This window comes from Alligator mississippiensis, chromosome 1 (assembly GCF_030867095.1).
Source record: "Alligator mississippiensis isolate rAllMis1 chromosome 1, rAllMis1, whole genome shotgun sequence".
In the NCBI taxonomy this organism is placed as follows: Eukaryota; Metazoa; Chordata; order Crocodylia; family Alligatoridae; genus Alligator; species Alligator mississippiensis.
The window spans coordinates 277197032-277214390 of NC_081824.1; the positions used below are offsets into that span (position 1 = coordinate 277197032).

The 17359-nt window shown below is 43.4% G+C and overlaps 1 protein-coding gene across 13 annotated transcripts in view; it reads right to left on the minus strand.

The window, feature by feature from the left end:
- Positions 1-8277, minus strand: part of ROBO2 (roundabout guidance receptor 2) — a 666866-nt gene extending 658589 nt beyond the window's left edge. For 4 of the 13 annotated variants that reach the window (XM_059720642.1, XM_059720638.1, XM_059720640.1 and 1 more), the window contains exon 1: positions 7472-8276. In XM_059720642.1, the coding sequence (XP_059576625.1) occupies positions 7472-7526 (55 nt within the window). In that variant the 5' untranslated portion in view covers positions 7527-8276. Of the gene's footprint in view, positions 1-7471 lie in introns of all 13 variants that reach the window. The other 9 variants (XM_059720641.1, XM_019476207.2, XM_019476204.2 and 6 more) reach the window with 5 other exon arrangements.
- Positions 8278-17359: the final 9082 nt, after the last annotated feature.

Consider the following 17359-nt stretch of genomic DNA (forward strand, 5'->3'; position numbering starts at 1 on the left):
TCTTCTTCTCAATGATGAGAACTGGGATCAGCGCATCAAGCTTTCAACTTCACTTGTCAAACCTGGGATCAAAACTGTATTGTCAAAGACCCTGCTGTCCTAAACTACTCAATGTAATCTTATCAAAACTCAGCCTTAACTGGTTTCCTACAGCAGACCCATGAAAAAATGATTCATCAAACAAGTCTACAGATGACACAAATTAAGAAGAAAATAAAGACATTTTTCCTTATTAATTGCCTGTGTCAGAGAGAGTGACCGTGCTTTACAAAATGCATTCATGCCCTTCTTTAATGCCTAAGAGGTCAAATTCACTTGCAAACTAGAGTTACTCTTTACCAAGCACCTTAACACGTGAAATTGTGATAATAGGCTAACCAAAACCATGGAGATATAGCAACAAGCAAGGCTGAACAGCCGTACAGTCATTAAGTTCATATTGTGAATTAAGAGCACCTATGCACATGCTCTGGGGTTGCGGTGGGAGGGGCGGGGGGGAGGGCAGAGCTTTTAATAAGAGTGGCTCTCAGGAACTCCTCTAATTAAAAAGCCTGCAGCATCTTTTGTATTCGGCATCCCGCGTTTCAAAATGGCGGCAGAAGCAATTTAACTAAAGCTCATCCAATGAGCTTTAGTGAAAGCGCTCCCACTGCCATTTTGAAATGCAGGACACTGAATACACGAGACGCTGCAGCACGCTGGAACATTCCAATTAGAATGCTGCAGCAGGCTCGATTAATCAAATCTGCTTCAACATGTTCTAATCAGAAAGCATTGAAGCACATGTTGAAGTGCCCTAAAATACAGTGCTTCGATGTGGTGATTGAAGCTATCCTTCTCTTTCAAGGTTCCTGCTCTTACTAGGGTCAATGGCAAAATTCCTATTACTTTTAAGTGGGGCAAGATCAGGCCCTAAATTAATAGGTCTTCTTTAGTTAATCTTGTTTATCTATACACTAGTTTATCTATACAAAACTATTAACTGCTGATCATAACAATACGTTACTTCAGTGAAGAATGAGCTAGAGGGGAGGGAATGCTCAGGGCCTTGGTAGACTTTATCCTGCAAGACAGAGGTTGGCAATTATTTTGGGAAGAGGGCCGCTTACTGAGTTTTGGCAAGCTGTCAAGGGCTGCATGGCTACCCTTGCCCCTTGACAGGTGCCCCACCCCTGGTTGCCTTCTTGTGACCAGAAGTCCCACCCCTAACCCCTGACTTTTGCCACCAGAAGTCCCTCCCCTTGCCTCCAGAAGTACTCCTTTCAGCAAAGAGTTTTGCCATCTCGGAACCAGAAAAATACCAAATTATATTCTAAAAAGCGAACATCTAAAACATTGCATGGGTGCATGTGTATGGTGGGGTGGGGGGTGAGACTCACCCTACAAACATACACACCCTGGGGTACCAATGCAGGCCCCATGCTCCCAGGGTACAGCAGCATAGCTAGAAGCCAGGAGATGCTGGAGAGGTGTGGGAGGCAGGAAGGCACGGAAATGGCTGGGGGTGGGGCAGGGCTGGGCTGGGCTGCTGCATCCTGCTGCCAGCTCCCCTTGGGTCCTACTGCCCCTGGCTCCAACCATCTTTGACAGGTAGCCAGGAGCAGATAAATATTTTCTAATTTTTTTTAGGGGCCTCACAGGCTGGATAGAATGGCCTGGCAGGCCAGATCCCACCCACAAGCTGTATTTTGCCCACTCCTGCCAAGCTGAGCAAGTGTTAATCAGCTTAGTGTTGTTCCACTTAGTTAAACAGTTGCACAGTAAGGTGAAAAACCTGCTCTAACTGTCCTTCACCTACACAGCTGTGACTTGTTACTAGAGGCTTGGTGAGCAGAGACAGGAGCGAGAACAGGACTCAATCACTGCTCCCGTTGGGCAGAGAGAGCATGCTTCAGGGCTGCAACAAGTATGGGGGTGAGGAAAGAATTCCCTCCACCTGTTCATGGAGCCGGGGACACCCTGCCTAGCCACAGGCAGCCTGATTCTCCTGGCTGGCAGCAAACAGGTGGTGGTGGGAAATTCCTCCTGTGCTTGCTACTTCCTGGCAAACCAGGGATGTGCTGTGCCTGGCTAGGGTATCCCCAGCTTCCTGCACTTGTGTGGAAAAGGCTGGGGCAAGATGGGGTGAGTGCAGCCCTGGAGCTCTCTCGCTCTGCTTGCCTACTGCATTCTGGGATACTGAAGGACTTCAGCGTGGGCAGAATAGCTGTGAGATGTGGCCATAAGTTAATGGAACAAAAGCAAATTTGTTTGCTTTTGGAGATAATCTTGCCCTGGAGTGGCATAACTATAAGCTGAATAACCAGTGTTTTAAACCACTTAGAAGGTATTAACGTGTGACCAGTCCAAGGGTTAAGAGCTTCCTGCCTAAACTTACTGTGTAACAAGGCCCTTAAATCTTGACCTTCTTTCTGGAGATATTCTACAGTATATGCTGTGTACTAGAAGGGGATCTAAATCTAAAGACGACAAAATTAAGGCCCAGTTTTAGGCATTTTTAGTCTTGGTGCAGCACAGTGAAGCTGAAGTTCTTCTATGTTAAGGTTTATAGGACTGGGCCTTAAAAAAAAGAAAGAGACCCCAATGTTATCACTTACTGATGACTGAAGGTTAGATTCTGTATTCTTGCACACTCTAAATGCTAAAGGGAAACAACATGAAACCAGAATGCAACAGACATTTTCAAGTGTAGGAACTGCCTAAAATTGCTCTCTGCAAGAGCAAGTATTCTGGATTTTAGCAAACACTTGCTCACATGCAAGAAATGACATTTCAGTTTGAGGAGACAAAACATTTCTTTATTTGGCAAGGGTGAAGACTTCCTTTCTTCTCCACACAAAACAGAGGGATTCCTATAGAAATTCAGAAATGAGCACCATTAAGTATCAACACTATGTCTAAGCAGCATCTATAAGTTTGGTACGGGAGGTACAGAGCCAGATGGCAGCCAAAGAAAGTGCAACCTCTCCCATACCAGCTGAAATAACAGATAAAACCTGACAACAGTGACCCTCTTAGTGTGGGTAATGTAGAAAGTGCTGAACCCGTTAGCAATGTATTTAGCAGAGATCAATATTTGTATAGTTAGTCCAGGGTAATAAATTGATAAAATGCATCAAACAGCATTCTCTTCAGTAGTTTAAACTAAAACAGTTCAACAGTAGGCAAAGCATGTTCTGGGCAGTGCTGTGACCTTCCAGACAAGCACATCCTAGATGCTAAGGCCTGGAAACACAGTTAACTGGATGCATCTGAAAAAGCCATCCCATAACTCTGCACTTTCTCCCCTGAATTCCCCTTCATGCCTCTCACTTTTTCAATAGATTTTCTGTAGTGTGCATGAAGGTCTCCCTGCCAATTTGTCCTCTTACAACCCATTAATCCATTTATCTGTTCCACTTCAAAAATTAGACTTCCAGAAGCAGCACCATCCTACTCCTACACAGAAGACTTCTTCAGGAAGGGCTGCTGTAATGGTACACACAATCCAGCAGGCTGTTTAAACAGGGGTGGGAAAGAGGTTTTAAAAAAAATATTTGACATCATACCCTTTTATTGGGCATTAGAGGAGTTTTCCTAAAAGCCAGATCCACTGAGATGCTCACACACACACCCCCTATGCTACTGCCCCAGGCTCATTTTCTCATGTCCTATTTCATATGCATGCACACTGCTGTAATAATGCCTCCCTAGACACAAAGTAGGAAAAGCAACATATCAAGCCCCCAAATTAGCAAAGCACTTCACCACATGCATAAATTCATTCCTATTCAGGGATTACAGACTTGAGAACATGAGCACATGATTGACTTTAAGCACATGCTTCAGACCTGTTAACTTCAGTGAGACTTTCGATCAATGGGACTGAAGCACGTGCCTCAATGCTTTGCAGAAGCAAGACTTAAGGAAGGAAAGGTAACTAAGGTTACCGGGAACAAAAGTGCAAACTGTATATTTAAAATGCCACTTAAGGCATTAAAATGCACACAACCAAACCCACATGAGAGATCAGGACCCTGTCAACACAAATGCCCACTGGAAGGACGTATCTTAGGTTTATGTGTAATTTGTTTTTTGATATGTGTGATCTACATAAAGCCATAGACATTTAGCCTGCTGTTGGAAAGCACAGTTTGCAAAAATGGGACAGAATATTCAGACTTGAATTTTACATTCATATTTTTCATTAAGAAAATAAATAGCACCAGAATTAGATATTAGTGGGGGAAACAAATGCTAGATAAAACAGTATTTTTGCTGTTTTTTAATACCAAGCAGACTGGAGTGTTGCACTTGCAACAGGACAATGGATTTAATTCAGCTTTAGTGTAAAAGGTTTCAATTCCCATTGACAGCAAAGAAAGTTGGACCATGGCTGAGTAAGACCCATTGAGACTATTGTCTAGTATTTAACATCTGCTTATCATCATATCTGTGGACAAATGTTTGTGAACTTGTCTAGGTGGCTCCAGTTTCTTTTCCCCCATTCATCTCCATCAAAAAAGCTCAAACTTCAAAAACCAAAGCTTCAAAAAATAAGCCAATGAAAGAAAATTATGTGGAATCAGCAGTTTTAACCCTGACATCAACTGGCTTATTTTGAGGTATGTGCACTGTGGTAGAAGATACATTTCATTTTTCAGAATTGGCCCCAAGATTGATTGCTAAAGAAAAAGAAGAGAGAATTACAGTTATTCCCTGAGCAGACTGCAAAGGATGTAGGCAGGGCTGCATGAAAATCATAAGCACAATAAGAGTCACACATTTTCTGCCATTTTCATGGAGCTCTGCAATTTTCAGGTACTATAACAGCCCAGAGACAGAAAATAACTTTACAGGAAAAATTACCATCTAGATCTGCACCACCACCACTACCTTAGCACTGTGTGTAACCCTACTTGTGAGTCACTGAACAAAACTAATGTCACAACAAGGGAAAAGAAGGAATAGCCATTATGTCTCAGCCAGTCCTGGGTATTTCTCTCCATTTGAAATTCATGCTAAGAAAGTATATAAAAAAATAATAATGTAAGTACGTTAAAAGCAATCCTTCAAGTAGAGAAAATAACCCAAGGATTTAGCTAACGAGTGGGCGTTAGCCCGCATTTTAGCTTACCTCTATACATTTTTTTAATGAACTAATCAACTATTCCTACATGTAGGCATTTTTCAGATCAACTAAATTTAGCTTTATTTGTAAAACTTTAAAAAAAAAGGATCATCTGCATCTTTTCAAAGCAACCAGTGGTACCACGTTACCTTAAGTTGCTCCCATAATTACTATGCATCTATGGGGGGCAAAAGTGACAGCATGCCAAGGTTGCATGCCAGCGTTTCTTCAAAGCTACTTGTTAGTCATCATGACAATAAAAGCTTATCTGTATTCTGTCATGATGTGCTATCCACAAGGCATTATACAACAGTATTTTTTAAACCTGTTAATGTAAGCAATATTGACACTGCCCCTACATAATCTTCCCATGAAATGAGAGAATCTTGTCTATTATTGGCAATTTAATACAATTTTCAGTGGTCCAGCTCTGCATTAGTTATCTGCTTCACCTGCTTCCCTCCCTTGTCCTGTGCTACATCTGAACAAAGGTTTTAGTTGTGTTCCCCATGACAAAAACAGAATAAATTATGTCGTGCTCCTGTCGTTCCAGCAAGCTTGTTAATTGCATTTGTTTCGTATATCTCCAAACAGCCTGGTACATTAATTACATTCTGTAACACCAAGCTCCTCTGATTCACTCTGTCACTTCCACTGAGCACTTTAATTGTATTCCTTCTAGCTACACACAAATTTTAAACACTTACTAATAATTACATTTCTGCAGCCCAATGTTTACCATGTCTATACATGTGGAATATACATCTCCAATATTTGTTGCCTTGACTTAGTGAGTCATAATGTTTCAAAGAGAAAAAAATAGCACTTGTAACTAATGGATGTAAGTGGTCTATCCAGAAAGATGTACAGTACTTAGGATGTACATACATTACACAAAAACTTATTTTCTTCCCAACAGACCACACTGATTGAAGGGTAAATTGCATAGCACATTATACAACTCATATTCAGCAATACTTGCATGTCTCCTACTGCTAGCTTTGGGGGGGGGGGGGGGAGAGAGTGTTTTGCCTCCTGTCTTGTTGAGGACAGAGATACTCAAGCTGCCCCTGTCTGCAAACAATAATTTGACAGTATGTAGAGGCCTTGCTTTCCTTCTGATATATGGAATGATTTCAAGCAGCAGCCTCCTGGAACAAAGTTTCCAAGAAAAATGGCTAGTGTCCCAGAAGGCGAATTCATCTGAAGTCCAAAAAGCTTGTTTAAAGTTAATATCCAAATGTATCCAATTAGGATGGCCAAACATTTAGTACCACTACATACCACACACACATAGTGGTAGAGCTGGTGGTTGGTGTGTGTGTGTGTGTTTGGTACCACTACATACCACACACACGGAGTGGGAGAACTGGTGGTTGCAGGGGGGGGGACGGGGACATGGGTGTGTGTGTGTGTGCATGTGTGTGTCCCCTTCTGCACTGTGCCACACACAGAGCAACAACCCCCCCCAAGCAAATGCAGAGACATCCCAAAATAAACTGTCTCCAAAATGCTGCTGAGTCTCACAACAAAGATCATCTTGCAACAATGGCCAAGGATATGGAACAAGAACCAGAAGTTGAAAAAACATCACACCTAAGGATATTGGTCTGGTCTTGAGAGACTTGCTGAAAGTAAGGGGAGACACCTACAGCACCTGTTCAGCATCTCTATTGTCTTGGCTCACTCCCAGGAGAGCTTTCTCTCTGCGAACCTGCCTGGCTTTGGTGCTGTACTTTCCTCTGTACACCCCACCCTCTTTGGTTGGCTTCCCCTGACACTGCATTTTCAGTCAAATGTCACCCCCCTGAGACCCCTCTCCACTCCTCCTGCCTGCCAGCAGATACAAAGGGATCACATTTAGGGGCTCTGCCAGTTTCCATTCACCTCGCTGGAATCTGAGCAAGCCCTTCCTACCCTTCCTTAAACAAAAAAAAAAAATCAATGGTTACCAAAAAGTTTAACAATAGAAGCAGGCAAAAACATCCACAGATCCAGGTTGGCATCTCTGAAAGATTCCCTACTCCTATTGGGGGGGGGGGGTCTCATTCCTTTCTTTTAGCTTGACATTTTCCCCATTCGTGAACTACTTTTCCATTCAGTTGGCAAACAGGAAGGGCTGCTTATCAGAAACATGCATAACCCCCCCTTTCCCCTTCCCCCTCCCATCCCAACTCCCTTTTTTCCTTAATGCCATTTCTTCAGCAGAAACAAAACTTAATGTGGATCCCATCCCATGAAAGCTTCCTAATATCCTCCATGTGCTGTCCCAAATCAGAGTCAGATGAAGAGAAATGCTGCAAAGACATGACAGAGGAGGATAAAACAAACAAAAAAACCCAACCAACTAGGCACACTTACCATGAACTTGGAATGAGATACATCCAAAGAGCAGGAGTGGTGTCAGCAGACCCATTTTGACATATTAAAAGCAATCCAGATCACTTGAGAGACCAATCCCAAAGACCACCCCCCAGCAAAAAAAAGAAAAAAGAATGTGATGATAATAATAGTGATGATGATGATGATAAGAAGAGGTAGGTCCAGAAGTTTAGTCTCCTAGCAGTTCATTAAAGTGAAGGGGCAGGGAGAGGGGTATTCAAGGCAGACGCTGCAGCTGGAAAGGTCTTGGATGTGACACTTTTAGATCCATCCAGATTAGAGAGAGAGCTCCAAAAAGACTCCTGCTTTTTTTTTTTTTTTTTAATTTGGTGGGGGGGGGGGGGGGAGGGGTTGCACACAACTGCTGGCTAAATTCCCCCAGGCCAAACCGAGGGGCTTATTCAAGGGTGGCTAAAGCTGTCCATAGTAATCCAGAAGCCAGGTCTTTCTTCGGAGCTAATTCCTAGAAAGTGCTCCACAAACTTCTCAGCACTTTGCCGGGGTAAAAAAAAAAAAACACCAGTGGCTTGGCTGGGCTCTCTCTCTCTGCCAAATCAGTTGAGGCTGCAGAGCTCCTCACTTCACTTCCATCCTAGGGAGGTGCAGGCAGGAGTGAGCAGAGGGGCAGCCCCCCGGGCGGGCTCTCCGCCCCGCGCTGCGGCGGGCGTGTGCGAGCGCGGGGAGAGGCTGGCGTGTGAGCTCCGGCGGCGGCCCCGGCAGCCGGCCTCCTCCTCCTCCTGCTGCTGCTGCTGCGGGCACAGCGGCTTGCAAAGAAAGGGAGGAGAATGAGCTGCAGCTCGCCCGCCCGGGGAAGGGGGGGTGGGCTACAGCGCGGCGCTCCACACCCACTCGCGCCTCGTGGGAGGCGGGGAGGGACCCGAGACACACCCGTCCGTCCCCCCCCCCGCAGCCTTTGGGCCCCCTGAGGAGCAACCCTCGCCCCCAGCCCTAGTGGGGACACCGCAGTGATGCAAGGGGGGGTTAAGAGAAACCCGGCTGGGCAGCGCGAGCGGCGCGGGTAAAGCCCCGGTACGCGCCAGGGGCTGAGCCTCCAGTGTCAAGAGTGCGGCTGGGAGCACGTGTGAGCCCGGCTGGCTAGGAGCTGCCGCCTGTTTGTTTGCCCTGCAGCTGGGGGGTTGGGGGGAGCAGACCTGCGAGCCGCGCGGGCTGTCGGAGCGCGAGCCTGGAGGTCCCCCTGCTGGCGCAACGCGGGCACGGCTCGCTCCGCTCTTTTGTTCCGCCGCCGAGCGCCCGGCGCTGGTGCTCTCCCGCGCGCCCACCCCCGGGACACGGCACAGCGCGCCCACCCCTCCGGGGGCCCTCCCTGGCACGGCCCCGCGCAGCACCTACACACTCCGCCAATGGCACCTACCAGCACAGCCACTCGCACACAGCACGCACCTCAAATCGCACATACCAACACAGGCAGACAAGGTTCCTTGGGTGAATTTGATACCTTTTATTAGACGAACCCAAATAGTTGGAGAATAGTTATTAAGCAAGCTTTCAAGTTCAGAAACCCTTCGTCAGGCTAACGAAGCTTCAGCAGTTGGTGTGTGCTCTTCCTGGATGGAATGAAAAGTAAAAAAGCCAGGGGCTGGGCTGGGCTGGGGAGTCAGTTGCCAGGCAGATTATAATGTGTCAAAAATCCAATGTCTGTGTTTAGTCCCTGATCTCTAGTATCCAGCAGGTTGATGAAATGGAGCTCATAGGCTCGTCTCTGGGAAGTGTTGTGTAAGTTGCCCTTGAGGATCAGGACTGAGAGATTGGCGAGAGAGTGGCCCTCCTGTGAGAAATGTGCCCCCACTGGTACTTGGGGATTTCTGTCTTTGATGGCTTTCCGGTGTGCGTTCATTCTGGTGCATAGTTGTTGTTTGGTCTCTCCTACGTATTTTCCATCAGGGCACACACACTCCTCCAATAACACCTACTGGCATGCCCACTCACTTGTAATGTACACTTCGAAGGGCACACATCAGCATACACGCACACACCCTGCGAATAACGCATGTCGGCATACCCACTCACACACAACGCACACGTCAAATGGCACATATCAGTATATGCACGCACAGCCCCTCAAATAACATATCGGCATTCCCACACACACACTACACACACCTCGAACAGCACATATCAGCATACGCACACACACCCCTCAAATAACACATACTGGCATGCCCACTCACACAATGTACACCTTGAACAGCGCATATCCGTATGTGCACACACATTGCTCAAATAACACGTACCAATGTAGCCACTCACACACAACACCTCAAACAACACATATCAGCATACACACACACACTCCTCAAATAAGACATACCAGCATACCCACTCACACACAACAGACACCTTGAACAACACGTATCAGCACAGAGTCACATTTCTCGAATAACACACATCAGCATACACACACACGCTCCCCAAATAACACATACCGGCATACCCACTTGCACACAACGCACAACTCAAACAGCACATATCAGCATACACATGCACACCTCTCAAATAACACATATCAACATAGGTACTCACACATAATGGACACCTCGAACAGCACATATCAGCATACACACACACACACTCCTTGAATAACACATACTGGCATAGCCACTTGCACACAACACACACCTCGAACAGCACATATCCACACACACACACACACACTCCTCAAATAACACATAGTGGCATACCCAACTCACACACAGCACACCTCATACAACACGTATCAGCATACAGCCCCGCCCCCAAATAACACATACCAGCATACCCACCCACCCACAACATACACCTTGATCAGCACATATCAGCATACTCACAGACTCCCCCCTCAAACAACACGTACCAACATACCCATTCACACACAATACACACTAGGTGATCAACACACACGTACCTGCATATATCGGAACAGCAGATAATTTTAAACATGAATGTCAGTGCAGATCCCTTACAGTACAGAGAGGGGTTTTTTTTGTGAGGACGGAGTAGTGATAACAAAGGAATCATGCACTACCAGAATAAAACAGAAAACTGCATTGGATTATTTCAGTGCACTAAGAAACTTGCTCCACTTTGCAAAAAAACTTTCAACAAGTACTTCCATTTTCATTCACTACTGGTGAACAGTCCCCTATGAAAAACAAAATGTTATGGGCAAATATAGCAAGCTTCCATGCTTTATTTATGACTGGAACACTGAAATTAAAGATGATTTTAAATAATTATAGCAGATACCTGTTAAAGGGGAAGAGGAGAATTGCCCTCTTGAGGCATCAGGATTAACAGAACCATTTTATCAAAAAGGCTTTCTTACTATCTTATCTTCTGTAGCTCAGTGCTTAGATTTTTTTTTCCTTTGAAGAGGCCTATCATTTTATTAGGTCAGTTTACCATTGATTTTCCTTTTACTGCACTGGAAGTTGATTCTTTTACTAAGTTCCTTCCTCATTTATAGGAACTAATTTCTATTTCTGTGCACTGCATACCTTTTACAAGTATTCATTTAAATGAGCTCCAGAGTACCTTTTAATTAAAGTCCAAATGGAGCTAGCTTTAAAAAAAAAGTCACAAACATTTTAAAATCCTAAAAAATAGCAACGTGATATGCCTGAATTCAAGACTCTAAGCAAGCTAATGTTACCATATTCAAAACTGTATAACAACCCTAAACTCCTTTTATGTAAATCAGTGAACAGTATCATTCTGAACTCACAATATACCCTGCAGATAAATATATATTTTAAAACATCTAAAGACTACTTTGTACAGAAGGCTATAATTACAACTAATTAGAGGAAGGTGATCAAATGCATGTCTTTGTCGGTGTACTTCTGAACTGGCAATACTAGAAATCCATAAAATCACCATTCTGACGGCAACATGCATAACAAGACATGAAAAATTAAATAATATCATCTCCCTTTGTAGCAGACATTTCAAGGACACAGTATAGGTTAAAATTGCTGACTAGTTTATTATAGAAATGTTTACATCTGAAGTGCCTTTGCAATGCAACAGCCCTTTTTATGCTTTTTTAAAAAGTATTAGCTATTATGAATTTTATATGCATGCTTTGCAGATATAGACTCCCCCTGAAGCCAACAGGACTACCTATTATAAGTATGGCTACTTATTATTAAGGGTGCCTACTACTTCCCATTTTAAGATCCTGTTTTATCTTGCGTACTAATTTGCCAAACTTTAAACAGTCTTGGTAGAATTTTGCAAAACTTTAACCATTCCCATGCAAAAGGCTAAAGAAAAAAAAGTCTTATCCATGTTAGATTCCAGTGACCTTTTGTTTAAGAATCTCCATGCTTTGAAGAAGAGACTTGATACATGGCAGGAAGGTGGCCTTTGTGCCAGCAGCTTTTGCCTACATCCTATGGGTAAGTTCGGTCAAATTGTAAACTATTTTTTTTTTTGGCAACTTACTTCCCTCAAAATTCCAGCTACACAAGACATATTGGTAATCAGGACTGTAGGAGCCAAAGCAGGAAGTTCCCTACAAAGGCAATAATTAAATGTACCATCTGACTTAATCAGATGCAAGTGGTACAAAAGATTGAGCTCTAGATAGTGGATTTGAGATCCTGATTAAATCCATGTAAGTGTCAATTGGGTGTACCTCATACATTTTTGTGGTGTTTCAATTTACTTTTTTAAAAGGACAGCCCTGTTTAAACAATTGTTTCCAAAAATATATGATTAAAGTTTCAAAGTGTACAACTCTGTAGAGGTCCTTCTTCAAGGAAGCAGTCCTTCAGGCACAGAAGGAGACAATCCCACTGAATAGAAAAGGGGGCAGAGGGGCCAAGAAGCCCTCTTGGCTAAACAGGAAAATCCAGGAAAGCCTAAGGGCAAAGAAAGAGGCATACAGGCTGTGGAAGAAGGGGGTAGCTACCAGGGAGAAGTATACCTCCTTGGCTCACACTTGCAGGGAATCAGTCAGGAAGGCCAAAGCAGCATTAGAACTTAAGCCGGCTACAAAAATTAAGGACAACAAAAAGTCCTTCTTCAGGTATATAAGGAGCAAAAAGAAGATGCAGGGCAGCATAGGACCCCTGCAGGATAGTCTAGGGTAGTTGGTGACAGAAGGGACAAAGCAGAGCTCTTCAATGAGTTTTTCACCTCTGTGCTCTTGAGCACGGATGTAAACAAATCTCCCAAATGCATTACAGGTAAAAACAGGAGGAACACCAGCCCACCAACTGTCAGTGCCAAGCTGGTAAAGAAACACTTGGAGGGGTTTGATGTGTTCAAATCAGTGGGACCAGATGAGCTCCATCCAAGGGTGCTCAAAAAATTAGCCAGTGTCATAGCAGAGCCACTGGCATGGCTGTTTCAGCACTTGTGGTGCTCAGGTGAGGTCCCAGAGGACTGAAAAAGGGCCAATGTGATCTGGTCCCTATTTTCAAGAATGGGAGGAAGGAGGATCCGGGTAACTACAGACTGGTTAGTTTCACATCTATCCTTGGGAAAACCCTTGAAAAAATTATCAAGAAACATATTTATAGGAGTCCAGTGGGTAATATAATGCTGAAGGGCAGGCAGCATGGGTTCATAGGAGATAGATCCTGCCTGACTAACCTTGTTTCTTTCTATGACCAGGTCACTAAATGATGCGGGAATTGAGGTAGATGTCATCTACTCGAACTTTAAGAAGTCATTCAACACAGTATCCTATCCTATTCTCATAAACAAATTGAATGGCTGTGCCATAGACGAAGACAGAGTCACGTGGGCAGCAAATTGGCTTAAGGGTCGTATCCAGAGAGTGGTGGTAGATGGGTCGGTATCAACCTGAAAGATGTGGGCAGTGGAGTCCCCCAAGGCTTGGTCCTTGGGCTGATGCTGTTCAATATCTTCATCAGCGACCTGGATGAGGGTGTAGAAAGCACTCTGTCCAAATTCACTGGTGACACAAAACTATGGGGTGAAGTAAACATACCGATGGGAAGAAACCGAATCCAGAGGGACCGGGACAGCTTAGAGAAGTGGGCAAGAAACAACAGGATGCAGTTCAACAAGGACAAGTACAAGGTGCTGCACCTAGGGAGACGGAATCACCAGCATACCTATAAGCTGGGGGATGACCTTCTCAGCAGCACAGTGGTGGAAAAAGATCTCAGAGTTGTTGTCAACTCCAAGATGAATATGAGGCAATGGGATGAAGTAGATAGCAGAGCTAACCACATTTTGTCATGCATTAGTAGATGCATCACAAACAGATCCAGGGAGGTGATGCTTCCTCTCTATGTGGCACTGGTCAGACTGCAGTTGGAGTACTGCGTCCAGTTCTGGGCACCACAGTTCAAGAGGGATGTGGACAACCTTGAAAGGGTCCAGAGGAGGGCCACTCATATGGTTAGAGGCCTGCAGGGAAGGCACTATGAGGATAGACTGAGGGACATGAACCTTTTCAGCCTCCACAAGAGAAGGTTGAGGGGAGATCTTGTGGCAGTATACAAACTCACCCGGTGGGGGCAGCAGGGAATAGGAGATGCTCTGTTTATCAGGGCACCCCTTGGAATAACCAGAAACAATGGCCACAAGCTGTTTAAGAGTAGATTTAGGTTGGACATCAGAAATAACTTCTTCACAGTTAGGGTTGCCAGAATCTGGAATGGGCTTCCAAAGGAGGTGGTGCTCTCCCCTACCTTGGGGGTCTTCAAGAGGAGACTGGACAAGCACCTGGTTGGGGTCACATGACCCCAGCACTTTTTCCTGCCATGGGCAGGGGGTCGGACTCGATGATCCACTGAGGTCCCTTCTGACCCTGGCACCTATGATCTCAAAACTATGGTAATGCCCAGATTAAAGTAACAAGATTAAAGCAATACGTCTAACATGGACACTAAATAGGGCACAGGTCCCGTGGAATCATATTAGGTGTTTTTGTAATTAAAGATCATAGCAAAGTGCATGTGAAAAGGATGCCATTTCAAGATGTCAAAATAAAGATGACTTGAGCAATCTGTGTATTTGATTGCTGAAGATTAAACCAGGAGTGGTGGGTGGGTGCATGTGGGTGAGAGAAATGAGCAAAGGCTTGTAGGATCTGGTGATATATTTAAATGATCTCTTCAACCAGTCTGAATTTCAGCCTCCATTTGCAGGTAGCACTAGGTCACTATACACCACAAAATTATATAACAGGTTGAAATAGGCAATGAAGAATGCCATCAAATCAGAGAAGAACTGTTTTGCAGTTAAATTTGTGGGCTTGGACTTCAGAAACACCCTGAGAGAGTTTAGGAAACCACTTAGTCTCTGCACTTCAGTCTAAAAAAATGAGAATAATGGAACTTGCATACTTCACAAGGATATTGACAGGATAAATAATAGATAATGATGCAGTCAGGACCATACAAGTACTTCAGCAATCCAAGTATGTGAACAACAGGCAGTTCTCAGAAGTGGAATTTGTCTAGAATACTAGAACTATTTTTTAATGCCCACAAGTTACCACATGAATGTAGAGAACATGGATGAAAGACGCCTATTAGTATCATCCTCTTTCACTGCATATGGTCTTCTCCTATCAAAAGTCAGTACAGTACTACTTGTATTGTAGTATTGGGGCATCAAAGGCTGTTGAGGGTGTTCTCAAGAACTATATGTGGTTCATTATCCTCAGCAACAATCCACATTTATAATCTATTTGCCATAAAACTAAAATTCAGAAAGTGATTATGTGGCTATCTAAGCAGGAAGGCAAGTTAGAAAATGTTTTCATGGAAGACAAGATTTCCCCTGTCAATATTAGTGGTTTTGGCCAATCAGTTTTCTTGATCCACCCACCGATAGTTCCACCATTATGTACATACCGCATTTGTACAGAATTAACTGTGCAGCAAAGAGCAGGTCCCAGTCTTGTTTCAATGTGCAGAATAGGCAAGAAACATGGAGTTATTTACCTATGAGCTATGTGCACAAATTGATTATTGCATCTTTGTGCTAACTGTATGCTAACTGCAGCTTTAACTGTCCGCCTTGTTCAGCTGTACCAGAAATAGTGAAGGCGAAGTCAAAGGCATGTTACCAGAAGCTTTGAAAATCGGACAGCTAGTCAGTATCAGGAATGTTAAAGCACAATACTGAAAAAAATATTCTCTTAACACATAGTGTTGTAATATTGGCAGCTCCTTTCATTTCCAAAGTTTCTAATAGCAGCCCGAAAATGAATTATTACAGGTCTTGAAAATGACAGGACCTTCTCTGCCGATGGGAGCTACTGTCAGTGCTATGTACTTTATAAGCCTCATTTACATTAAGTTTGGATAAAGGCATACTCCAGGTAAGTGCATAGCCTGCCTTCGGTCACATGGCTATGCATATAAATAGAAAACACTGTATGGCCATACTGTCTACTGACCACTATTTTAGGTACAGAGGATATTTTTAATGTATTTATAAGAGGGTGAATTTTTAGGGCATTCTTTGTCACCGTATATAGAAAATAAGAAAGAAACCCTCAAATTAACACCACAGTATTTTAGCCACACATACTACGATAGCTCAGTTTTTGCAGCTAGAGTTTATTGTGTAAAACCCTTTAGCAGATCTAGATGATATTGTTTTGTCAAAAGTTTTAGTCTGTCTTGCCTATCAAATTCTACTGGATTCATCCCTTCCTTCTTTTTGAATGAAATTAATAGACAATGGTCATATACATTTGCATAGTAATTAAAATAACAAATTGTATTTATGACTATGGCTTTTTGAGGATCCTACAGAACCACACACAGTTCTGGAAAAACCAAGCTTTTGTTTCCTACAAAACAAAATATGCTTGTTATTTACAAAAGAAAATATTTTGTTTTCTACCAAAGAATTTGCCTGCATTGTCACATTTTTTAGGTTGGAGAGAATCCAAGAAAGGAGAAGTAAAGCTTGGTAAAAGAATGTATTATACATGAAAACAAGACAGGATTTTCTCTTCTGTGGGTGGGGGGTAAAGAAGAGACAGACAACTCCGGGGAAAGGGGAGGAAGCAAAGTGTTCAAGAAAGAATGGTCCATATGTTTACAACTGTAAGGGTGCAGGACTGTATTTTCCGATTTACAAAAACATGGCAGGATGCTCTCCTCTGAGATATTCTAAACTAGAATCACCAAGAGCAACGGCCTTTCTACAGTAATAGAATACAAATGTCACACCTTAGAAATGTAACTAACCCACAATAGTACTGGCTTTAACTCCTAACTTGCACTATGAAAGATACAATGCCTGTCATAATAGCCAATGCAAAATCTGTTTCCTGAATTCTGAGCTCTTACTGACTATAAACTGATAAAGGCAAGGCCCGCCACAGATAAGTCTCCTCTGTTTAGCACTGAAAATGAAGTTTTCTTAGAGACATGTTATCTATTTAAATAGAAATAGAAAGCCTCATTTAAAATTAGGTAACTCCACACACAAATAAGCTGTTAGCAACAGAACAATTGCTTGATTGTTATCAGACTTAAGCATTTGTGACATCTGTTGTGATTTCAGGAAGCTTTGTTGAATTGGTGACTCCTTTTGAAAGGCAAATCATCAGAGAGAGAAATGGAGAACAGTAGTCCATTGTAGTGCTACCCCACCCTCATCACTGTCTCAGAATACCTGAAGTAAGGCTTGCAAATGTAAAACCTACCCATTTTCTCAAGCAAAATCTAATCAAAATGCTTGAAATGGTGAATTCTGCACTGCACATTGTACCAGAATATGGTCTGCTCAAAAACACATTTGAAGATATTCCTATCAACTAGCTGTTCAAGGAAACAGCATACAGAACTAAAGGGTCTCACACTTTACTGAAACTGTCAACTGAGCTCATTGCATTTGCCAGGGGTCTGCAACCAACTTCCAAGC